General features: G+C 34.6%; 4 protein-coding genes across 4 annotated transcripts in view; 2 read left to right on the top strand and 2 right to left on the bottom strand.

Moving 5' to 3' along the window:
• The window catches only part of LOC106102755 (vacuolar protein sorting-associated protein 16 homolog), a 10,189-nt gene extending 8,342 nt beyond the window's left edge, over positions 1 to 1,847 (top strand). The window contains exons 13-15 of the mRNA XM_013282325.1: positions 10 to 187; positions 930 to 1,130; positions 1,554 to 1,847. Of these exons, the coding sequence (XP_013137779.1) occupies positions 10 to 187; positions 930 to 1,130; positions 1,554 to 1,698 (524 nt within the window). The 3' untranslated portion in view covers positions 1,699 to 1,847. The remainder of the gene's footprint in view (positions 1 to 9; positions 188 to 929; positions 1,131 to 1,553) is intronic.
• Positions 1,848 to 6,282: 4,435 nt separating this feature from the next.
• On the bottom strand, positions 6,283 to 9,864 carry LOC106102707 (juxtaposed with another zinc finger protein 1). Its single transcript, XM_013282256.1, has 5 exons — positions 9,603 to 9,864; positions 9,088 to 9,276; positions 8,513 to 8,621; positions 7,957 to 8,100; positions 6,283 to 7,231 (listed from the first exon to the last, which is right to left on the bottom strand). Exons 1-5 carry the CDS (start codon positions 9,700 to 9,702, stop codon positions 6,721 to 6,723), a joined length of 1,053 nt encoding a protein of 350 aa, XP_013137710.1. The 5' UTR covers positions 9,703 to 9,864; the 3' UTR covers positions 6,283 to 6,720.
• A 112-nt stretch (positions 9,865 to 9,976) lies between these two features.
• LOC106102708 (ATP synthase lipid-binding protein, mitochondrial) lies at positions 9,977 to 12,275 on the top strand. Its single transcript, XM_013282257.1, has 4 exons — positions 9,977 to 10,066; positions 10,495 to 10,570; positions 10,911 to 11,100; positions 11,667 to 12,275. The coding sequence occupies exons 2-4, from the start codon at positions 10,526 to 10,528 to the stop codon at positions 11,828 to 11,830; spliced, it is 399 nt and encodes a 132-aa protein (XP_013137711.1). The 5' UTR covers positions 9,977 to 10,066; positions 10,495 to 10,525; the 3' UTR covers positions 11,831 to 12,275.
• A 970-nt stretch (positions 12,276 to 13,245) lies between these two features.
• LOC106102656 (double-strand-break repair protein rad21 homolog) overlaps positions 13,246 to 25,115 on the bottom strand; it is a 14,875-nt gene continuing 3,005 nt past the window's right edge. The window contains exons 6-20 of the mRNA XM_013282197.1: positions 24,899 to 25,047; positions 24,418 to 24,529; positions 23,831 to 23,969; positions 22,395 to 22,615; positions 21,949 to 22,062; positions 21,397 to 21,481; positions 20,883 to 20,969; positions 19,813 to 19,926; positions 19,259 to 19,372; positions 18,865 to 18,981; positions 18,535 to 18,762; positions 18,013 to 18,203; positions 17,506 to 17,598; positions 16,616 to 16,795; positions 13,246 to 16,100 (exon numbers count right to left, since the gene is read on the bottom strand). Of these exons, the coding sequence (XP_013137651.1) occupies positions 15,975 to 16,100; positions 16,616 to 16,795; positions 17,506 to 17,598; positions 18,013 to 18,203; positions 18,535 to 18,762; positions 18,865 to 18,981; positions 19,259 to 19,372; positions 19,813 to 19,926; positions 20,883 to 20,969; positions 21,397 to 21,481; positions 21,949 to 22,062; positions 22,395 to 22,615; positions 23,831 to 23,969; positions 24,418 to 24,529; positions 24,899 to 25,047 (2,070 nt within the window). The 3' untranslated portion in view covers positions 13,246 to 15,974. The remainder of the gene's footprint in view (positions 16,101 to 16,615; positions 16,796 to 17,505; positions 17,599 to 18,012; positions 18,204 to 18,534; positions 18,763 to 18,864; positions 18,982 to 19,258; positions 19,373 to 19,812; positions 19,927 to 20,882; positions 20,970 to 21,396; positions 21,482 to 21,948; positions 22,063 to 22,394; positions 22,616 to 23,830; positions 23,970 to 24,417; positions 24,530 to 24,898; positions 25,048 to 25,115) is intronic.

Below are 25,115 nucleotides of genomic sequence, written 5' to 3'. Positions count from 1 at the left end.
CGATTCCAGGTGTATCGATATGCGAGGAGTTACGCAAGCTGTGCAAGCAGCAGTCCAGCCTGCAGGAGACGTACGGCTCCAGCTTCATGGGCCTCTCCCTGCACGACACCGTCGCCAAGCTGCTCGACCTGGGTGAGGTCAAGCTGGCTGACAAACTGCGCACCGAGTACAAGATGCCTGATAGAAGGCGAGTTTATTATATTTTTTCTAAATTTCAGGTGGCAAACAAGCAAGCGGCCTCCTGAATCTCCCAAAACAGCGAAGCGATTGCTGCCCATAAACCACAATTGTAGATTCGTGGCATACCCTTAATTGACGGAGGAGACGCACATAAAATGGATATTTCGTCTCCACCACCGTTAAATCCACTTTCCCTTCCCATTCTTTCCTTATAAGAAAAGGGTGGTAAGAGATAGGCACTTTAATTAGGCCTTCGGCACCACACTCATCAGACTGTACGCGGAATTGCTCTCACTTCACGCCTGTCTCCTGTGGTCGTGGTGTGGTTAAAGCGGACTTTACCACCGATTTTATTTTTTGACAAATCCATCGTTATAGCAATAAGTAATCTTATGTACCGTAATATCATAAAATCACTTATTTGTCTTTTATCCGCATGAAACTAAAAAGACTTTATATTCTTTTTTATATCTGTACAACTTTAAATCGCCAATGTTAAAATTGACAACTAAGGCTTATGATTGGTTAACATTTACCATGACAATCTTGGTTCTTTGCTGTTTGTAGTTTTTTACCTAAGATTAATAGCGTGAAAATATGTAGACTATTGTAGCTATACGGAATTTTATTAAAAAATATGCGATTGCTGAAATCCTAAATACCAAAGTAGTGTGTGTTGTGCTACATGTGTGAAAAAATAAGATGTTTTTTACATCCATCCAAACGAATTTACATTTGTTATTTCACAGATATTGGTGGCTTCGTATACTGACATTAGCTGAGAGACAAGACTGGACTGAACTCGACCGTTTCTCTAAATCAAAGAAATCTCCGATCGGTTACGAGCCGTTTGTCGACGCCTGTCTGAAGTATGACAACAAGGACGAGGCTATCAAATACCTGCCAAAGTGCAGGGATGATATTAAAGTCAAATACTACGTTAAAGCTGGGTAAGTTAGTTAACTTAATAAGTTAGTTAAAGTAAGTGCAACCTTTGCTCTATCAATGTGATTGGATAAACCTTATGAATGTACCACTTATTGCTATTTTTATTGTGATAAACCCTTTTTCCACTAAGCAAATAATCGCATTAAAATACGAAACGAAACGAAACGAGTACTTTCCCTAGTGGAATTCTGGGAGTTTTCATGGTAAAGTTAGATGTCCTAAAAAAAGGCTGTTTTTACCAGATTTTTTAGTTTAATCTTTTTCAATTGTATGTAAGTTTGTGATTTTATCTTTGTAATCGCTTGTAATCTAAACGTCTGAACTGATTTTGCTTAGAGAGATGTAATTCGATTCGTATTTCCCCCCTAAGTGTCATAGTACAGTTTTTTAATTCAAAAGTAGGTGAGCATCTTTTAATTTTTCAGTTTGTACGAAGAAGGGGCGCGCGTGGCGTTCGAACAGAAGGACAAGAGCGCTTTAATATTCGTGCAGAGCAAATGCCCGCTCCGCGACAGCAGCCAGCACGCCGCCATTGCTGCGCTGTTAGAGCAATTAAATAATAAAAAATAAATATAGGTTATTTTATTAAAAGTGTACTATTTATTCCTATATCAAATATAAAATTATTTATGATTCTCAGTTAAACACTATTATGTATTGTAATCATAGGAAAATGTAAGAGAAATTTTCTTGCTGTCTAATTTAAACTATTTTATGCTTTATTGTGATAAATTAAAAATGTAATAAATAAAGACATAAAATAATTTATGTTGTTTTATGTAGAGAAATAGCAATTTTCTTAATGCACTTCAATAATTATGTATTAAAACCTAATCATCTTCCCCCTTATCCTCGTGCATCTCAGTCATCACTCCCTTCTCGATCATGTCACTTTTCACGCAATCCATCCATCTCTCTAGGTCTACATCGAAATAAAACAAAATTTGCAATGCAATGCTCAGTTTTGGCTTTATTTATCATATTTGAATCTTAATTACAACATGCATTGCGTATACATTTCTAACGTAGCGTTTAAATGAGCTACGTTGAAGACCCTTTTTCCTTTAACACAATTCAACACGTAAGTTAAATCAGTTTTCAAATGTCTAGTCAGCACATTTATAGGTGGAACGGGGTGTAAGGGGATGCGGGGGCGAGCACTGCGCAGCTGACTTTTATCCTAAAAAGTTATTTAAATCGAATGTTGCAATAAAAAGCAGTCGCACGCGACCAATAGCTCAGTGGAAAAAGGGTCTTATAATCAAAGATCAGATACTGACTGTATTTGTTTTTACAAACCTTACACAACGCCAATAGCAACATAAGCATTCTTACTTTATTTAAACGAGATTACTCAAACATTTAAGAATACACATATGTATTATACAATCTGTATTCATTTAAAAAATGTAATAAGAACGAAGTACAAACAATATTTAGTTTGTTATTGGATCAAGAACAATGTTTAACAAAATTAAGTACATAATATATTGAAATCAATGTTAAATGATACATTTTTTGTCCTTTTAATCAATTTAAATAATTTTGTATACAGGTAAAAAATCCAAAACAAGTCGACAAAAATATTTTATATCCAGTAGATCATAACTTGATAAACTACTGATTTTGTTTGAACATTAATATAGAATATAAATAAGTACAAAGACTATGCTAACAAACTTTACAAAATTATCTTTTTAGGTAATAAATAAAAATGTTTTTTTTTTTAATTTCCAACAATGAATTAATCTTATGTGAGGATAACATAAGAGAGGTAAAAATTTCTTATTGCAAATTATATGGAATTTTTATATAGATATTAATAAATACTCTCAATCGGACTGCTGCATAAGAAAATATCACAACCATTTACAAAATTAAAGTTAAAATCAACACTGATTAGGACAAAAACGGACGATAATTTTACTTGATGACGTCACCAGTCGAACACTTCGTTTGATCGTGCCTCTCTATTGCTTGTTGCACTTTCTCGCTCGTACTTTGGCTCAGGAACGTGACAACGAATCATATTCTTATTCCGAGAAGGCGACGATAATCTTTTTATAACGTCAATAAAATAATTGAGCGTCTCAATAATGTATTTAAAACAAATAAAATAAGTCAGTATATTGACTATATATACAGGGTGTTCCAGTATAATTAAATTGAGGTTAAAAATAAACTAGGAAAAACAAAATACAAGTTTTCAGTATCTGAAAGTCAGTTTCAATTTTTCATACACACACAAATACAAGTGTAATTGCCAATATCGATAAGGTTTATCTTATAACAACAATAAATAACACATATGGAAACTTTTCAAAAGTTTTTATAAACCGCCATACAATATAAAAACAAAACGATTGTTTATGGTTGAATAAATTTAAATAACAGAAATCAATTTACGTGCAATAAAATACACCAAATTAAGCCTAAAGTAAGCCCAATTTTTAATTTAATTAAATATTATAAACAGTCATTTTTAAGGATATTTTTCTTAAGATAGTTAACTCTAGAATCATCGCAAAGTCGAGTCTTATAACGCATTTATAATAATCAAATAATACATAAATATTTCTATGTCAAAAACGAATATTGAGTAATGAAAGTTTCATGTCTTTCTAAAATAACCTAACACTACTACAGTCTCACTTGTATTATTACATCTTTATGCCTAGTCCAAACTAGGCTAGTAATTTAGTCGAGTACCAAGTAATTTAGTACTTAAAAAAATTAGCAAAACAGTACACAAGTGTGTGTTAGATCTAAAAGTTGACATAGATGCAAGATCTATGTCAACTTTTACATATAAACTCAAGTAAATCAAGCAGTTTAGACTTGTTTAGTAGCTTAGTAACAAAGTGAGAGATATTGTTTGTAAAAATAGAATGTAATGAATCAACACGACTAGATTTTCATTGTCCATACAGGTATAGTTACTAAATTAGGTATGCAACTAAATTACTTGGTCGGCATTACATTCCCTTCAAGTTAACAGCCATAGTTTAATACAAGTGTTGCCGCAGTCTAAAAATATATTAAATATCAGTATCATAAATGTTCAGTCTTAAATGAAATATGGACCTAATAATGTTAAATTATCTAAGCATACACCAAAATATATAACAAACTTTATAACAGATATACAATCCAACAGAAATAAGGCATAGAACCAAAGTTATAATATTTATGTCTATTTTTTTATATCCCTAGGACTTATCTATAGCCTGAGCAGGAACATAAGATAAACCTCGCAATATTGCGGGAAAATATTGAACCAATTTATATGCATACAAAGTTTTGTAATAAAGAAACCAATTTAACTGCCAGGTAAGAATTTGATATTCTTGGTTAGACTATAATAGAAAAAGCGATATATAGAAAATTGTTACAATATGAATAAAAAAATTATGTTACAGACAAATGTATGTTTTTGACTTGAACTTGTTAAAGGCAATCAAGTTTAACATGCAAAGTAAATGTTACTTGGTATAAAACATTTTTTTACACAATAAGACACAAATTAATGTATTTATACATTTAAAACATTCTTTGTTTCACCAGTAGAAATAATTTAAAAATAGGACATTAAAAAATTTAATAGTTGAAATATCAACTATTAAAAAAAACGCGTCACAGATGACACAGACTTTAAATTTCCTTTTTTAAAATCTCATTTTTAATGTTGAAAAAATTACATTTATGCAAAGTAATTTGATCTTCATGCTATCACAAATTATCCAAGTTGCTTTGCAACTTCCCTTCTCAATTAGTCATTGAAGATTTTATTTCCATCTCACTTTAAATCCATCAAAATACCTCATAGCACCTCAATCAGTTTTTTATGTTTCTTCAAATTTAAAAACGTCAAAATGAAAAATTCACTGGCTGAAAATCTTCAAAACTTTTTAAATTTGAAATTGAGAAAATCAGGGTTAATTATTAAAAACATACAATAACAATTTACAAAAATCTTACCTTACATCAACTTCAAATCTCTATATTAAAATTATTATTAAGCGTAAGGGATGAGATCTACTATGACAAAAAATTACTCAACTTTGACCGACTGAATGACAGGAAAAACTTGTTATACAATGAATCATTCATCTCTAGAGTGGAGTGAATGAACTAATGGAGGCAGAATAAATATATATTTCTGGAAAAGTGTATCACTAGCAGAAACACTTAGTAAATGTCACATGTAAAACTCATATGGTTTTATACTAACAAGAATATCTTAGCCAATTAGAAAAGCGCTGCTCTCAGAATTTATATACAAACTACATGGGTATAAAAATGGCATAAAAGAAGAAATATGACATATGCTACAAAAAGGATCTCATGACAATTTTTAGACAATAACAGTGACATTAGTGATCTATTGTCATTTAGTTTGCTTTATGTCCACTAGGTAAGATATCCTTGTCAGTCTAGTTTTAGTTTCAGAAAGGCAAATTGAGTGAAATTTTGACATACCAACATTTTGACATACTTACAATCTCTTCATGTTTTAGTTAACTTTAATATAAAATATTAATAGGAAATTAATAAACTACATCATATAATATAATATTTGGTGATGCAGATGCTTTGTTTAAACATATACATAAAATTACTGAGCCTTAAAAACTAAACATTCAAGTAATTACACACTAATAAGCAATTTTTTTTTAGTTTTTCTATAGTATATTATCACATTTACGAGTATATTTTTTAACCTAGCAGATATTTAAGAGCCAATGCTGATTTTTTGTTAATTTTTCCAAATTTAATTACAAAAATCTAACATGTTAGCACATTTATTTTTTATAATAAGAAAAATCGCTTTTATGACAAATATGCAATGTTAATAGCACAGGTGTAAGAAATTTAAATAGTATATTTTGTGGACTACACAAAATCTATGAATAGAATATGTTAATAAATGTTCCATTTAATAACATACTAAAGTACTACTAAGTACACTCAGTAAAGACTAAGTAATTGTGTTTCAAACACACTTCAAGTATTCAAATAAATAAAACACCCACACCACATTAATCGTGCAAAGTATTGTTTTTACATATTTTAGCGGCTGGGAACATCGCAAAGGTCGCGCAAAACACAAAAATATTTGCAACAGGGGAACGCACTGCGCAGTTACCTTGAGCCGAGAAAAATATTGAAACGGCCAATACCATGGAGCTATTCTCCACCTTTCAAATTACAAACACTTTGGTAACAAAACTATATAAAAAAAAAACAATTAAATTACTGGAATCACAGCAAACAAACTAAATAATTAATACCTAAGTAACAAACGTAAAATAACTCCTCGACGTGAAATAAATAACTAATTAATGTCTTTAAGTGAAAATAAATACAATTTGTGCATAACATTTCGCCTGTCAAACTGACATTCAAGTCTAGCGGTTGTCAAATATTGACAGATGAAACGATCCTTGACATTTCTCAAAGAATAACTCATAGAACTTGCTAATCAATGATCGCTTTTTATCAATTTTTCTTAATAGGAACTGCGTTCAAACTAGATTTAGCGTTAATGACTTAAATTCGTTAAATATATGCTTTTTAAAAGCACGTATTCCTTTAGATGTCGTAAGCGGTCGCCACAGCGGCTGGCGGTTGGGCGTTGACGGTTACTTTGGGAGTTCTGTCGTATTTGGCCTTGTCGAGTGCAGCGGTGGGTGCGAGCAGCACGGAGTGACGGATGCCTTGACCCTGGCTCGTGATCAAATTAATGTTGGTCAAGTTATGCTTAGGTATGGTGAAGGAAGGGAGATCTTTTGTTTTGATGCTGTCGTAAATACGAACAAGTTTGTTTGTATCTATGCCGTCTATGATGTTGAGAGTGCGGCTATGCGCCGGAGAAGCTGTGACGACCAGGCCTGGCATTTTGGTGGCATTGAGACGTCCCGTGTCGGGGACCGGGGGTGCGGGGAGTGCGTGTGGCGCGGGGGCGGGGGCGAGGGCGAGGGCCGGAGGTGAGGAGGAAGTCGACGCTTGGCTTGTGACAATGTGCTGTATTATTGAATGAGTTTTAAGACCTTGAGCCGTTTTGTAGTTTTTGCCGCATTGGCACTTGTAAGCCTTTTTTACCCTGAAACACCAAAAACACGATAGTTACTTAAGTTTTAAAGAGGAGATTTGTCAAAACACCATTTACTCAACTTGCTACTTTATTGATTATTACATAATTTAGTTAAATACCGAATCAATTAGTATTCAAATTTAATGGATTTAACAATGCTATTAACAACAACTATCATGGGCTACGCAAGGGAAGATATGGGGGCTATGTTAATAATAGCTCCCCCCCCCCCTTGACCTACGCATATTTTTTTTATTTAACTACTTAAATTAATACAGACGATATCTAATTTCAAATTGATCAAATTGTAATTTTAATGGATCTTTTGACTACATCTAAGTTAGGGAAATAATACCCATTTCTTCCAGAAATACTCTTGTGCTGTCAAACGTTTCTTAGGACCAGGTATCTTTTGCTTGTACTGCTCCGAATTAGGCAATACCGGGTATTTTCTAATTCATAGAATATTTAAAATAATTACGATACTATAAAATACTTCAAAAAAGGTAATTGCCAGTATAAAAGTTCAAAGAGGATATTCCGGCCAAATAACTGTTTAGTTGCACAACTAAAAATCGAATAGTGTACGGATCTCCATAAGCTCATAGGAATCAAAGCGAGACTAAACAGTTGGACGATAGTATGGTCAAAGGGCGCACTAAACGTGGTCTAATCATTTAAAACGCTGTTACATATTTATATGCCGTTTCAAAATGTAGTCGTTAGTTACTTACTTGCCATCCTTCTTATGTCCATTCTTTGAGTGATACTTGATGCCGTTGACGTTTTTGTAACGTTTCTTGCAGCCCGGCACTGGACATCCGAACGGCTTCTCTTGCGCGGTCGCTCCCAGCGCGCCGATTGCGGTATTGTTCATCCTGTTAGAAATCGTCTCTTTAATCGCTATTTATTGGTAAATTTAAATGGGCATCAGACAGTCGTCACCAATAGCAAGCAATCCCCAAGAGAATATAAACAGATATAAAAATATTTCGACGTTAACAATCCCTACAGATATAAATAACTCAAAAACTACTTATCAGTTTTTATTAAAACTGAAACCAAATATTGATGCATTCCTTTTTTAATAAAAAATAAAATAAAACTCTTACAATAGTAAGTAAGAAAGGCTAGCAACAATAAATCTAGTCTAGAACAGCTGACGACACCCATATCTCAAATTTTATTACCTTAGTGCCCGAATCGTATATAATTATAGCGGAAAAACAAATCAAAAACATTGCCCTTCTTAAAAAATCTACAAGCAACGATTATAAAAATCTGTCGTACTTGACTCCATATCGCAGGATGAATTCCGAGCTATACTCCTCGACAGTCGTCCACGAATCATTGCTGTCTTCGGAGTGACTCATCATCTCTTCATCATCTACTTCACTGCCTAGAAAATATACTTTGATTTTTAATTCCACTACGATAATTATAGTTTTGGCAGTTAAAGACAAAAGAGTGAATTTTCTGATGTAAAATTTAAACTAACCTACAATTCCCGTAAATAATTATTTTTTGGCACCTGTTTTAATTGCTCTCGACCCTTCTTTGAGTCAGCCTAGTTTACGACAAAAAGTGTTTTCGGTTCTGTATTGCTACTTTGTTTAGCTAATTGAATGCACACAAAACTATCTACTTTATTTCAATACCAAACAACGCTGATGTAATAAATTAGAATGATTTATTATTAAAAGACTTCCTAGACGAAAGAATGTTTAACCCATCAGCCAACTTATCCCGTTATCATCATAAATTTAGCCATTTGCGTAAAATTAAAAAACATACGCCTATCAGCTAGCAAGGATCTATAATAAAACATTTATCATATAGTCATACAGTTTTCTTTTTGTTATTACCTGTAGGTGTGCTGCTGCGAACTGAAGGCGTCTTAGGAGCCGAGAGTAACCTGCGTCGGACATCGGCAGCGGGTGGCAAGCTTTGAAATTCCCGCCTCGACGCCTCCGTGAAAAATCTTAACACATAACTTAAAGGAATACATGCTGGCTGAGATGCTTCTTTTTGTTCAACTACTGCGGGATCATAATCTGAAAAAATACATTGGTAGAATTAATTCTATCGCAGTATCACCAATTTAATTCATTAAAATTGAGTTTAAATAAGACATTTCAACAATATCAATCAAAAGTCCTTTGGAATATAAACTAATGTAGTTTTGTAGTTGTATATTTTGTTTTATTAACATATAAATATAAATAAATGATAAAAATTCGCGCTCTATTTTGAATACATACAAGTCCAATGTAGGCAACTTTGACATATTGATAAAAATACAATAGGGAGGGTCAAGAACCATTTTTTGTAGAAAAATAAGCTACTAAAACATATATTTACATGATCAAACAATATTTACCTATATGCACGTCTTCGATGTGTTCAATTAAATCAGCTAATCTTGGAAATGTGATACCGCAGCCATTAAATTTACAGATGTTTATCATGAAGACGGCCATGTCGTGCGGAGGATAACACACTAGTCAGTGTTCGAACTATACTAATGCCATCGTAGTCACTGTTCGTTTTAACTACAGAAGATCTAATATTAAATATTTTTTTATAATAAAACCTAATTAATTTTTAAGAGGGTACTGAATTTTGTTTTGGTCCTCTATTGTATAAGTTAAAAGTAAAATAAATAAAAAGACTTGCAAGTAACTGTCAGCCACAGAAAATAATCAATAGTTGGCTGCTCTCAACGGAACCTACTCGTCATGCGCATTTCAACCAATAGCCGTACGAGATTTTTGCTTCGGTCTAGTCAGCCACTCAGATATTGAACATTCCAAAGGCCGGTCTCCTCCTTTTCGGTGTTCTTTGGTAAGTGTCGAGAAATAGCGAAAACTAATCGTGAAAAAGTGTTGATATCATAGGGAATCATTGAGCAGAAAAGGTTTCAATCATTATTTCGAAGAATTCCGCGGGTGACTGTGTTAATATTTTACGGTGAAAATCTTAGTTGTCACAGAAAACATAGAAACTTCATAATAGGTTACCGATCGGCCATTTTCCGTATCCTTCCAATTACGTCAATAATTTTAATGTATTGATTCTTCCCTATATCAGCTAGTATTCAGTGGTATAAAATCGATACTTGCTATGCAGTTTCAAGTATAAGATAGGTTATAGTTACGTAGTCCCTTCAGTTACGTAACTGTCGCAGTCGTCGGTCAAACTGTCAAAAATATTCTTCCCTGAGACTTTCCGGCAAGAGCATCTCATTTCTCATTCATTCTTCGTCTTTTCAGTAGTCGCTCGCTGCACCTAATAAAAACAAAAATGCTGTCTGCTGCCAGATTGATCGCCCCTGCAGCTAGGTCTGCCGTAAGTATTATCATTATTCTACATATCAAACAACTGTAACTTACATCGATGGGCGGTAACTTAGTTTTTAAATGGTTTTAGTGTTTTACTTCAATAAAATGTCTTTTATTGCAATTTTAATTCGTGTTAAAGCTAAACTTATCAATCTAATACATTATCACAAATTGAAAGTTATATAATTACATAATAGGTTGTTATATTTCAAATATTTCTTAATTTACTTATCCAACAGTTTATATTTATCAAAATATCCTTGAATGTACAGATTTCATTCATAATTTTATTATTAGTTCATTGTCAATGTCGGGTTTATAGGTTACATTTAATGAATTGTTTACAGATCTTCAGCAACACAGCACTTGTGAGGCCCCTGGCTGCAGCGACCACACAGAAACAGATTGTACCTGTGGCGGCGCCTGCCCAGATGCCCGCTATCAGGGCCTTCCAGACCACAGCGGTCACCAAGGATATTGACTCCGCAGCCAAGTTCATTGGTGCTGGTGCAGCGACAGTAGGAGTAGCTGGCTCCGGTAAGTTTTCAATGCATTTTCAAGTTTTTGTCTTGTTTTCATTTAAAAATCACTTGTACTGTCTGCTGTTACTAACTCTATGCTTCCTATAACTTTGGGTGTGGTAGAAATCTTATATAACTTGATTGCATAACAGGAGCTTTATTGATTTCTTTTTATGTAACATTTCTGCATTGCAGTAGTAATCATTTACCTAACGTTCATTGACAGGTATTGGTATTGGTGTGGTGTTTGGATGCTTAATTATTGGCTATGCACGAAACCCTTCCCTCAAGCAACAAATATTTTCCTATGCCATCCTTGGATTTGCACTTTCAGAAGCTATGGGACTATTCTGCTTAATGATAGCTTTCTTGATGCTATTTGCTTTTTAGTTTAACAAAATGTAATTTGTGTATATAATTTCAATTTATGCTGTGTAAGCATGCACATTTTAACTGAAGATTGATAGGTGAGATTGTTTTAATTTAATTTGTAGCCATTTGTTGTAGGTAGTTTTGTTAGAGCAATTGTGTATTTGATATTGATTATAGCAGAAATTTAATGTAAACTTTGTTGTATTCCAGGAGCGGGTATCGGAACAGTGTTTGGTTCCCTCATCATTGGTTACGCCAGGAACCCCTCTCTCAAGCAACAGCTCTTCTCATACGCCATCTTGGGTTTCGCCCTGTCAGAAGCCATGGGTCTCTTCTGTCTTATGATGGCCTTCTTGTTGCTGTTTGCTTTCTAAGCCAATTACTTTTAAGAACACTACTACTGCCATCCGACATAGCGAGGTTTCAGTGTTTACTATCTGGAGTGGACGGCCGTGGAATCAATTGTGTGGAAACCTCACCCTCATAGTGGTGTAAGGACTGTGTAATTATGTTTCACCAGTGCAACATCAGGAATGCGATTTATTTAATTATGTAGTATAAATTCTGCTAATAAAACATTGTTTTTGAACATTTAATGAATACTACAATTATTCCTATACCTGATTATTGTAGAGTTATGAAAAATCATGTTTTTGATAATCTCTCAGTATAATTGTTGAAGGGCAGGTGATGATATTTTAAGCCAGTTAGCGTGTATTGCGTGTGTATTGTCATCAACTTCACTTGTTATACTGTTTGGGAATGTCGGCATCTGTATTGTACATTTTTAGGGCGATTAAATGATACAAACTAAACGTTTTTGAGCCTTTTTATTAAACAGATGCTTTTTCTCTAAAATCAAATTGAACAATGTAGTTACAAATTTAACATATTCAATAAAGAGAATCCTTTAACTTCGATATTAGATCTTTGCAGAACAATTGGTTGATGATCATAGTAAATATCTAATTTAACATTCACAAATTCAAAATGATAGTTAATGAGAAAAGAGTCAATTATATGCATAAAAATTTAATCTGGCTAGGAGTGCAAATATATTCTGTAGAATAGAAGTCGGCACTGACAACCTAAAAGTGGTAGGTAGACATTTAAAATAAGACAAAAAGGAGGCACGTCGTTAGAGTTTGGTGGTAGTCCTCTCTACCGAAATATTCCTATAAAAGGTTTTACACTCGTAACTTCGGAAATGGCGTTGGCATCAACGAAATCCAAGTACATATCTCTGCTGAAAACAGAAATTTAAAATATAAGGAGGGAAATATATACATTGAAAGTATATAAGAGGTATAACCTACTTTGTTACATAAAGGACGTGGCTTACATATAGGTAGTCTAGACAGCACTTGCGCTGTTCCCAAAATCAATAAGCGCTCCTGTCCTATTTCGACTACAGCGACATCTTGTCGAGGTCACTGTACTTTGACGCGTATGATTAATCGGTATTTCGGTGAAGTTCCACTGATATAATATTTTTACTAATGCAATCCATTACTTTGAGATCTAATATTATAGAGAAGAAAGATTTGTATGTATTAAAATAACTCAAAAACTACTGGGCCGAATTCAAAAATTCTTTCACCATTACAAAGCTTCGTAACTATTGAGTAACAAAGGCTACTTTTTAGTTCTTATAGTTCACGCGAACAAAGTCGCCAGCCTCAGCTAGTATACGATAATGGTAACTTATAAATCGGTTGTGCAGATTCTTTTTTTAAATAGTCACCTTCCCGAATCCAGCATCTAGGGTATTTTGAAATGAAAGAAAATATTTTATTATTAACAAATTTATTTCAAATATGTCTGATATGCGTCTAAGTGGATACCCCTGTAAAAACAAGATACTATGATCTTAAATCAAAGTAAAGACAGAGGTAAACATTTAAATCACGATTTACAATTTAACCCTACACTTATGAAACAGGTCCTGGCATTCTGAATGCGTTGCTTATTTTCATAATTATATCATAATTTGGATTTGGATTCAAAAAAACACCAAAAGTAAACAGCCTAAAACCGAAGTACACCTTTTGGCGGAAAAAAGCACAATTTAAAACAAAAATGATTACAAAAAATTCTCAAAGAAATGTAAAAAATCCATTGCTAAGATTTGTACAGGAATTAGTATTTCGTTTCAAAATCTCTCGATTTTTTTTTACTTAATTTTTCCTTCGAAACAACATATTTTCTCATCTTATTTCTATATTTATATGATACATAAATTTTGCTATAGACATATTTGCAACTGTACTTTAAGTAAAAAAGAAGTAGACTATGAATTGATATTAAATCAACGAAAATATGCTATGATACTAATAAACCATTCTCAAAAATAGTTTTTCATATAATTTATCTCTTTTCATTATAGCATGATGTAAATAACATTTTACCATTACACACACTCATTTTAAAATATTTTTTGTACATTGTAAAGGTGCAAAATTTTTTATTTTAATTTTTTACAATTTAATTTTAATTTAATTCAACGATTCATCCATGCATTATCAAAACCGATCTATAGAAAACGTCATTCGTAAAACACTATAATGAAAAAAGTATAATATACAAGTATTATGAAGTTTTCAACAGCCGTTAGTTTTTATTTCCTGCAATATTTATACACTATAACAATATAAAAACAACAAATATGTTGGGATGAAAAGCTTTTTAATGATTTCCTTCTAGAAACGTCCACAAACCGGACATCAGCTGCCGACTGTAAGTATTACTCGTACTTTGCCTTTGCAGATATCTTGTGACGTCACGAGTTTACGGCTGGAACGGTGCGGACGAGCGCGGAGTAAAATTGATCTTTGTGGAAGGATTCATCGGCAAACTTGCGCTAATTACGTCAGGCGGAGACTGAGATTTCACATTGGATATCTTAATAAGCAAGCTCACAATCAGCCGCTGATGTTTTTAGTCTGTTTGATTTTAGATGTTTTTAGTTATTTTCCCTTCCGACCCCTTTTCTATAAGGAGTTAATTGGAAGAGAAAGTAGATTTGACAGAGGAGAGAAAGTATAGAAAGGACACAACATTTTTCGTGCGTCAACTCCTCCGTCAACGCATCTGCAATTGCAAATGTCTATTGAAACCGGTTGCTTTGCTATTTCGATGAATCCAGTTGGCGGTTTTCCACTTTTTTAATATTAAAAAAAACTGATATTTAACTATCTACACTTCCTTGAGAACAAAAATAGATGCATTTCTCATAAATACGTATCAGTCAATAATTACAACATAATTTTCGTCCGAGTGATACTCGATACTAAACGAATTTGGATTCAAAAAGTGACACTTAACAATACAGTATCAAACACTTATTATACTAACGGATTGCTTGAAAACACACAATGAACAAAAACAATATTGATGAACATTTTCACCAACAACCCCTACTATTTAGGGCTACCTACAGTACCATTTAGGAAGCCCTTAGTAAGAATTTAATTTTCACATCAAAAATTGTAGGTGTCACCTAATTTTGTATTTCGCTTTAGAAACACACCTATCTAATAATACTTTAAGGGCTTGTTGGTGAAAATGGGCAGACATTTTACGAATATATTACGATTTTCAAATATCTCAGCGGTCCAAGGTCATCTGCGCGCTGCGCAGCTCCCCACCTATGCCCCACTACAATTAACAGTCGCCAAGATATATGAATACTATAATATCATTCCCACTTTTACATACAAGTCATACAAATTTTGTCACACTTATTTAAATATCAAAACTTTAAAGGTCACATTCACAAACATCGAAACGTTAAAACTGTCAATACCTCTATCAAATCCGTTAGTATAAAAATGTGTGAAATATATCACGTAGATCTATAAAACATAGAATAATCGTAAATAGTTTACAATAATTTCACTTACAAGTTAAAGCAAAACAAGATAAGGCAATTCGCTACAAGTCTATCCTTCCCCCGTGAGAACTGTATACACGCCGGTGAGCGCGCCACATGCAAACATATACATTCTAATTGACCAAAAACACTCAATTTTCAGTTAAAAAATGCAGTAAACCCCTAAATTAATAAAAAGTTGATTTTTCCCCCATTACTGTTGTTTATTTTAATTTCTTAATAAAAAAATACCCTGTTTTACATTTAACAGATACACCATAAGATACATTCCCGAATTAATATTTATTATTATATTAAGTTATTAAAAGAAAATTAATAGCTTATTTAAATGTATAAACTAAATAACATTCTCTTTCTCTAAAACAAAAGATTGTACAGATTTTAAACGAAACGGGAAAGTGTAAAAGTATAATTCCACTGTCGTAAGTTTTAAAGCATATTGTCTGTATTTCAAAGAAGTTTTCGACAGTGTAAGTTTGCATGTAATTGACTCACCGGCTCTACTTACACAATATATTTGGCTCAACCGTCCAGTAGAACACAGCGTCACATCGCCTTATAATAATTACCCTCTTTTACAACTACTTGATATTTTGTTTCCGACTTTCATAAATAAACTATAATAGCTAAATCGCTTCAGTGTCAAATTGCTCGCCTTTAGATATGAGAATAGGTCCATAGGTCTCTCGTTGATCTAACTTTAGCACTTGATGCTTCTTGAGTACTAATAAACTGTAGAATTTTTGAGCTACCTGCAATTTGAAAATTAATAATTTTAATTGATAATTTTTTATTATTGTATAATATGAATTGCTTTATTAACATATGAATTTGTAGTATTTGTGACTAACCATGGTCTGCGATTTGGAATATTTAAGATTAAATAAATAAAATAAAAAAGTCTCGTGCATCAGCCCAACAAACGGTTTGCTGGCAGACAACTAAGTTTGAATTTTTTTTTTTAATATTAGCAACGCAAATGCGTTGCTAGTGAAAGTTGCGAATAAAGGGAGATTGCATGTGACTGAGATGTTATAATTAGTTAAGATAGTTAAGAATGTGTATACTAGAGGAAGTTTGAAATTTGTGCCAATGGTGGAAAAGTTGAGAAGCAAAAGGTTAGCGTGGTATGAAAATGGTATGCGACGAGAAGATGGGGATATTAACCAGAAAGTGTTAAGATTGAATATAGATGATTACAAAGGGGGAGGATTTTTTTAAATAATGAAATAAACACGGGAGCTGGTGGTATAATGAATAATGTTACCTGTTTCCTGTTATTGTGCGGCGGCGCGAGGTCCGCGAAGGCGAAGGCGAGCGCGTGGTGCGCGGCGAGGCGCGGCCGCATCGCCGCGAACAGCTGCGCCGCGCGCCGGTTCAGCACGCGCTCCGAGAACTGCTCCTCCGTCTCGCCCGCCTCGCGGCCCTCGCCGCACCCCTCCTCGCCCTGCCAACACACGTCAATTATACTCATCTACCTTTTTTTCGGAATGGGGGGATCTTCGAAAGATACTCTACCCTTCTTTTATATTATTCCCAACCGTCACCCCGCTGTCTGCACGTATGGACAGATGAGAATAAAGTATCATTCGTCACACCTTTGGCGACAAGGGGACGGTTGGATCTAATTTTATTTCTTAACGGTTTCAACTGTCACCTTATTGGTGATAGGACTAAAATGTGGGATTGATGAAACTTTTTATTCTCATCTGTCCCCATGTGGGGATAGAGCGGGGTGACGGTTGGGTATAATTCCCCTTTTTATATATAGACAGGGTCATGTGAGATTTCTACTCACTAATAATCTACCTATAGATTCCGAAAATCTACCTTGATATATTTTGATATATTTATACTACTATTATAAAGATTTGTGTTTTTGTATGTATTGAATTACTCAAAAACTACGGAGCCGATTTCAAAAATTCTTTCACCATTAAAAAGCTACGTTATCACTAACGGATGTTTTTACTATTTTTTAATTCCACACGGGAAAAACCCCGAGCAACAGTTAGTGTTCTAATATTTAAAAAATGAATAAATTTAGTTTCAAACAATATATAAAAAAAACTCACATATGTTTAAATACAGACTTGCTTTGTTGTGCCAAATACAGCCTAGCTTTTCCAAAAAGTATAAATATAGATTAATACTTACATTTTCAACACTGAGCGGTAAATCGTAATCATGTGGCGGGCTGTGATGTCCCTGTTGGTCGTCGTATCCTAAATTGGTCATCTGCATGCCCGTCTGGAATTATAACATAAACAATAATTTAGACAAATACCATACATATACAACATGTGTCACTTGAATAGACGCTTTAAATTGTTACTCATTGCCTTACTATAAAATTTATCACGTAAATTATCTTACGGTGAAGGTAAACATCGTGATACAACCTGTAACATCTATACTTATATCATAAAGAGGATATATTTTTATATTTGGACTGTTGTATGTATTGAAATAACTCAACTACTGGACCAGTTATAACCCTTTAGTCAGGATTAAAAAGCTATGTTATTAAATAACATAGGCTATATTTTTTTATTCAATTTACGCAGATGAAGTCGTCACATGTACCTGATAGTTAACTCCACATGTATCCGATAGTTATCTTCATGTTAATTTCACGTGTAGCTGCTAGGTGTATGCACGTACCTGATAGTCAGTGTGGTCATCCAGGCCGTGCAGCGGCAGGGGCTCCATGGGCAGCGAGTGGTGCGGCTCGTGGTGGTGCGGGGGCGGGGCCGGGGGCGCGGGCCGCAGCAGCGCCGCCTGCTCGCCGCCCACCTGCGGCATCATCGGCAGCTGCTCCAGGCTGTGCTGCAGCAGCGCGCCGTGCTGCAACCCTGGAATACAATCATTTAAATATATATAAAGTGGTTGCCATCATCAATTAGGGTTCGTTTTAATTTAACATATACAAAAAAAAACGTTAATTTTAAGTAAAGCCTGATCAGAAATATCTTGACGAATATTAGAAATCTATACTTCTATACTAATATTAAAGATATTTTTTATTATTTTCTTAAATTCACGAGAGCAAAGTCGCGAGCAGCAACTAGTTGATGTAATAAAGAAGCCCAGTAAAGCGGCGCCAGGCCAGGGTTTTTGTAATGAGATTACTTGGTTTCTATTCAAGATAACAGTTAAAACATTATGACGTTCTGTGACGTATACCTGAGTGCCAGTTACCTGATGGCGTCATCCCGCCATGCTGCAAGCCGATAGGCGTCATGCCACCATGTTGTAAACCAGCAGGTGTCATGCCACCGTGCTGCAAACCAGCCGGCGTTAGACCTCCGTGTTGGAGACCCGCTGGTGTCATGCCACCGTGTTGTAGACCCGCCGGCGTCATGCCACCGTGTTGCAAGCCCGCCGGTGTCATGCCACCATGGTCTAAACCACCTACAACAATAATAAGGCCCAAATTATATTTAACAAACACATTATTATACAAGATTTATATTTATAAAATGATGACATAGTCTAATAAAATAATGTACATACCCGGTGTCATACCACCGTGGTGGAGACCAGCCGGTGTCAGCCCACCGTGGACCAGTCCGCCCGGTGTCATCCCGCTGTCTAGACCTAACCCTGGTGTCATGCCACCCGGAGTCATACCTGGATTTAAAAGAATAAAACTCCACTAGGCGAAAAATCTATATTTCAACATATTCCTCGCCACTAGCCAGATAAGTTACTTTTTACTTAAAAAAAAAACTTTCTCATTGTATTTCACATTTCATACTAATATTATAAACACAAAAGTTTGGATAAGCGTATCTCAATAAACAAAACATTGTCTAATAACATGATATACTTTTCGTAACTTTTTTTTTAATTCAGAGGAAGTCAAAGTAAAAGCTAGTACATGTTAATAAAAATGAGTGTAACTGACCACCATGGTGTAATCCAGCAGGTGTCATGCCACCTGCTCCAAGCCCTAGGTCCATGGGCTGTGTGTCACCATGCTGCAGACCAGCAGGTGTCATATAGCCGTGCTGAACTCCACCTACACACAACCAGGATTAAGGATCACATATATGGATACTGTGGCAATTTATGACATTGACAGGGCGTTTGCTAGTAATCAGAGTTACTAACAAGGAAAAAATTCTCAACTTCTTTAAAAATACCCTTATACTGAAAACAAAACTTACATACTTTTGTTTTAAATCTAAATTAGAAAATATAGTCACTTGCCACTTAATCATTCGTCAAAATATGACGCTTTCAGATTGACATGGTTAGTTCACAATATTGCTTATTGCCATATAAAGTATATTTTAATAATATATACACAAGTAACAAGTAATAACATTGAACAGACCCATGACATAGATGTCACAATTACTTTAGTATATAAGGGACTAAAATAAGACACTATTACTAATCAGACGTAAACGGAATTATTTCCACTAGAAATACATATTTTAAAATTATGTTCGTTACCGGGTGTCATAGATCCATGTTGTAATCCGCCAGGAGTTAACCCGCCTTGAAGTAATGTACCAGGTGTTAACGGCCCCGGGGTCAACGGCGGGCCTAATGTGCTTAGCATGCCGCCTGCAAAGCAAAAATCATAGATAATTGTGAAATATTTCACAAGCTTGCACAGGTAAAACCGTTTTATACATAATTAAGGCAGTAAGAATCGTTAAATTATATTAATCAGGATATATATCTGACAATCTCATGAAACAGTGACAGGATTTTGTAAGCATATAGTAGCATAGCTTAACAGTGGTAGTGCCCGCTTTAACATCTTAGCACGAATGGGCCGGCACGCCCGGTGTAATACCACGACCATACAGAAGACAGGCGTGAAATGGAAGCAATTCCGTGTTTCGTCTGATGAGTGTGGTGCCGGAGGCCTAATTTCAGTCCCTTTCTCTTTACCACCCTTTTCTTATAAGGAGAGGTTAGGAAGAGGAAGTGGATTTGACGGCGGAAGAGATGCATAGGAAGGGAAATATCCTCTTTATGTGCGTCTCCTCCTTCGTCGTACAAGGGTAGGCAACGCATTTGCAATTGCGGATGTCTATGGGCAGCGGTCGCTTCGCCATTTTGGCGGTTTCAGGTGGCCGTTTGCTCGTTTGCCACCTTATGTTATAAAAAAAAAAAAGCATATGGTTAAAAAAAGATATCTAGGCCATTGGGCCGTTACATTAATCATATTATAAAGTTTGTATGGATCTTTGTTATGTCTTTTCAAAACGGCGTAAGTGATCTTAATGAAATTTGGTACACATATAAAACATAGAAAAACACATAGGCTAGTTACTAACGGCCGTAAAGATAAAACACATTAATATATGTAACAGAGTCCTAAATGCTAAAGCCACGCTTAAACTGCAAATTCAGTGAGATGTGTGTTCAAGAAGCAATTCAGTAATCGACCGTATGTTTTTTTTTTCCACACAGAAGGCTGCAAGTAATAAATACGTATAGTATACAGGGGTTTTTATTATTCAGCTTATATTAATAGGTTAATAAGGCGTCATGTACAAGTGATTGCATACCCGGTGTTTGCGGCGCCTCGTCGTCGTTTCGCGATTGTGGCGAATGTGGCGATTGTGGCGAATGCGGCTCGGGCGCGCGCTCCACTGCTACCATTGGTTAATGTGCGATTACATGCGTGCCATTGTTAAATTGTTAATTATACGACCAAATTATTTGTAATTGTTGCTTGCCGAAACATGTACAAATAGTCATCTCTTTCATTCTTCATGAAAAAATTAAAATACCAATATTTCTGTGTTTTTATTTGACATATAAGGTAATGTCAATTTTGATTTTACAGATAATTTGGTCAAATATGTACAAAGTGATATTGTATGACTTCATAATTTTTTCGTAAAATAAATGTTGTTTTATTGGTTTTAATACATGAAAATTAATTTGAAATGATAGATTCTTAGATTATTATATTCCTTTAAGCAAATGCTCATCACCTGTTGTTAGTGTGAATTTATTGATTATTTATGAATATTATGAATAGCGTAGCAGTAAATACATAAAATATTTAGTACATACCGACTGAAGGCTCGTATTCTTGAGGCACCGGTGTCGGAGGCTCCAAATCTGCACTCGGCCCCGGCGTGTCCGGGGGTTGTATAGACTGAAATGAATTTAAAAATATTATTACATTATAACGGGCTATAGGCACAAAGAAATTTTACTTGTGTGTTAAAAAAAAAGAAGTTGCCATGATGACAATTTTATAGAAAACAAGCTTTCGCCCGCGACTCCGTCCGCATGGAATTAAAAAAAAACAAAAATGAGTAGCCTATGTGTTCTTCCAGACTATCCGTATCATCTGTACCAAATTTCGTTGAAATCCGTTTATCCGTTTAGGCTACAAACTCTAACAAACATCCATCCATCCAAACTTTCGCATTTATAATATTAGTATGAAGTATGATAGTTCATTTTGTTTAAAGTAGATACGAGGTTTGCTTACAATGTGTTTTAAATTGGTGCACCAACTTTGTTTATGTCCCTATTAGTATCGCTGCGTCAAGGAAAACTAAAAAAGTTTTAAAACCGCCTTTTTCGGTTGAAAACAAACATTTTTCTATACATTACCTCTTCATGTCTTCGTTTACGACCAGCACGTCGTACTGGTTCCGGGTCTGGCGAGCGCGCGGCCGCCTCCGCCTCCTCTTGCTCACTGCGCTTCGTCATATTACGCTCGTATCTCTGAAAATTACCAATATTTAAAATTATTGCAAAATATATTAGGAAACTTTCGTAATTGACTTTAGAAACCATCTCATTCTACTTTTTCTATTAACAAATTTTTGTCTTTCTCTAGACCATGTTCTACACCTGTGTTAATGACATCGGAATTCGATGAGACATGAAAATAAAAAAAAATCCATCCGTCTAAACTTTCGCAATACATTTAGAAGTAAGATTTAACTACATGTGACAATACAACTAAAAAACATTTATTTAGTGACATTAATAGTGCTGTGCGACAGAGATATCTAAATACAAAACTGAAAGCTATCTTTTTTTAAAGATAATACCTTGAATAATATCTTGGAGGGTATCGGCTTGGAGGGCGATATGAAGAGTTTCTCTACTCCGCCCGACTCTTTCCAGTGCATAAGGCGGCGTGTGGGCGGCGCCAGGTCCAGCGTCGTCAGGATGTCTGATGTGTTGCTGAGCTGGTTCTTCATCTCCTCGCCAGATATATTCTTTACTTCATCGACAATAAGCTTCCTTTTCCGTTTAGTTTTCGTTATTCCTGAAAAAAATATCAAGGTATAATAGTCACATATTAATATTGCAATGACTCTCCGGCAAGTACACCAAAAACAACTATGTTTGGATCTAATATAAAATTACTTTTTAGAAGTTGAGAAATATCATAAAGTTATAAGCAAAAACAAACTAAATGCCGTAAATTTACTTAAAAAAAAAAAAACAACGCTATACATCTGCTACTTAAAGAAAAACTCCAAAACCCCAGGATAGTTTCAATTTTTCTTAAAAGTGGGACCAAACGGCAGTTATTTCGCTTCAAATAAAAAAGAATCACAAAGATCGGATCATATATATCATTGTAATCGTTGCGCATACATAAAAAACATCAAAGGACTTGTCTATTTTTTGTATGGGAGGTGGTTTTGTAAACTAACAGAACTCGTAACAAGTATATTAGTAGATATAATGTAAAAATATACAAAACATAACAGAATTTTAGACTCCGCGGATTTTTTTTAATTAACACTCAAAGTTATTTAATCCTGGCATAATCGTTTACTTGTGAGAACACTAAAGAACTTGTTTTCATTGTTATACGTTGGTCGCTGTATTTTCCAATCCGATTTTGGCCTGTTCACCCTAGTTGAGTATTCAAAGCTGGAGACATTTTTCCCCAGTATATATAAGGTAGATAGCATCATACTTACTTATTGAACCACAAAAAAAGTGCTTCGAGTTAAAATGAGTAGCTTCATACGAAATAATAAAATAAAGATAACAATATTGAAATGTTTACGACAATGAAAACAAATTCTCGTCAAGGCAAGTGACAATGTCTATCAAAGCATGACAGCTAATGTCATGTTTTGACAGACAACACTAACTGACAACTTTTAAAGAAAAATATATGGCAGCAGCACTTATAACATACAGCCATAAAATTCATCTTTTGCGAATTTCTTTATTATACGCAATGTTTTATTTTGGCTTTAAAAACGGTATTTCTTTATTATGACAAAATATCTCCTGTCATTTATTAAGTAAATCCTGAGAATAAAAATTCATTTTAAAAATCAAATTAAAACAAAATGGCGGTTCAGAAAAAAAAATTAAAAATATGTTTCTTGTTTCTCTTTTCGTTCTTCATCTTTTGTATATAATTGTTTTCCTACTAATTGACTTTCCAAAAAAGGCCCACTTTTGTACAACTTCTTTAGAATCTCTTTCTTTTCAAGTCGCTTAAACAGTGACATACCTTTAAGTACCGTAGTATCAACTGGAGCCAATGCGAAGGATTCCTCGTCATTGTTGAGCAGCGTGGTGGTGTCCAGCGCTGGCGCAGGAGTCGCCGCCTTCACAGGCTCCTCCACACCTGCCTCCGGTCCATCCACATCCTGGAATAGTCGAATAAAATATTTCATAAAAAATATAAGATCAATGTCGCAACTTTCACATTGAAAGGTCAAAAATTATAATGAATATTTTCGAAATAATAAGTGAACTCATTTATTTTGAGCTGTTTGTATAATTTTACTACAAAACCCATCATTTTTAAAATTATGAACACGAAGGTTTTGGTAGCACGATTTTTTTTTTAATTAACGTTGAAATTTACAGTATCCTATGAAGGTGATGCCATTTTTGAGTATAGACAGACAAGAATATATCATCTATGGACATAAATCAAACTATGACAGCTCTAAAGGACAGTCTTGACTATATCAAAAAGAGTGTCTCAAGATTATTTTCATACTGTAGCTTGGGTTTTTACATTTTTGACAGAACCGATAGTACCGTCTTTCTCACTAGATATCCTAGTTTTGGTATAAAATAAGATGTTACCATGGGCCTGACTGAGGGTGGTCTGGGAGCCGCTGGTGGAGGCATGAGGTCCGCTTCATCTGTGTCCATGTGCCGAGGAGTGCCGGCCTCATGCGGAGGCGACCCACCCCAACTGAAATGTTACATTTTACATTGTTTATTATCGAGAATAACTTTAATTAATCTTAATTTTTTTTCTATTATTTTAGACAAATATAGGTAAGTTTAATTTCACAAATAAGTTATAACAAACATAGAAATCGAGGATTTTTCGTTTATCTATAATCTTACTAATATTATAAATGCGAAAGTTTAGATGGATGGATGTTTATTAGAGTTTGTAGCCTAAACTGCTGAACGGATCTCGATGAAATTCGGCGTAAATATCGAGGATAGTCTGGAAGAATACATAGGCTACTTATTTTTGTTTTCATTTATTTTCACACGGACGAAGTCGCAAGCAACATCTAGTAATCTATATTATATTTGTTGCCTGTTTTACCTGTGTTGAGGCGAATTTCCCGCATCGTAGTGGTCTGCCATATCATCGTCCGAGTCGTGTGCGTCTGCCGCGCCCGCCTCGCCCTCGCCCGCGCCGCGCTCGCCCGCTGCCTCTATCTCCGCCTTCACATAACAAGCAATATTTATTATCTGTAATAGTAGTATAGAATTTTTACATTTAAAATTAACAGTAATCAATAGTGCCAACAATATTTTTT

Source organism: Papilio polytes, unplaced genomic scaffold (assembly GCF_000836215.1).
Source record: "Papilio polytes unplaced genomic scaffold, Ppol_1.0 DF823912.1, whole genome shotgun sequence".
Lineage (NCBI taxonomy): Eukaryota > Metazoa > Arthropoda > Insecta > Lepidoptera > Papilionidae > Papilio > Papilio polytes.
This window is presented reverse-complemented; position numbering and strand designations above follow the sequence as displayed.

What these genes read in the sequence shown, in the direction of transcription:
- LOC106102707 (XM_013282256.1), bottom strand. Translation starts at nt 9,702, where the DNA reads ATGGCCGTCTTCATGATAAACATCTGTAAATTTAATGGCTGCGGTATC. An exon ending in CATCGAAGACGTGCATATAG is followed by an intron (nt 9,277 to 9,602) that starts GTAAATATTGTT and finishes GTATTTTTTCAG; the next exon opens with ATTATGATCCCGCAGTAGTT. An exon ending in GGACATAAGAAGGATGGCAA is followed by an intron (nt 7,232 to 7,956) that starts GTAAGTAACTAA and finishes TTGGTGTTTCAG; the next exon opens with GGTAAAAAAGGCTTACAAGT.
- LOC106102708 (XM_013282257.1), top strand. Translation starts at nt 10,526, where the DNA reads ATGCTGTCTGCTGCCAGATTGATCGCCCCTGCAGCTAGGTCTGCC. An exon ending in CCCCTGCAGCTAGGTCTGCC is followed by an intron (nt 10,571 to 10,910) that starts GTAAGTATTATC and finishes AATTGTTTACAG; the next exon opens with ATCTTCAGCAACACAGCACT. An exon ending in AGTAGGAGTAGCTGGCTCCG is followed by an intron (nt 11,101 to 11,666) that starts GTAAGTTTTCAA and finishes GTTGTATTCCAG; the next exon opens with GAGCGGGTATCGGAACAGTG.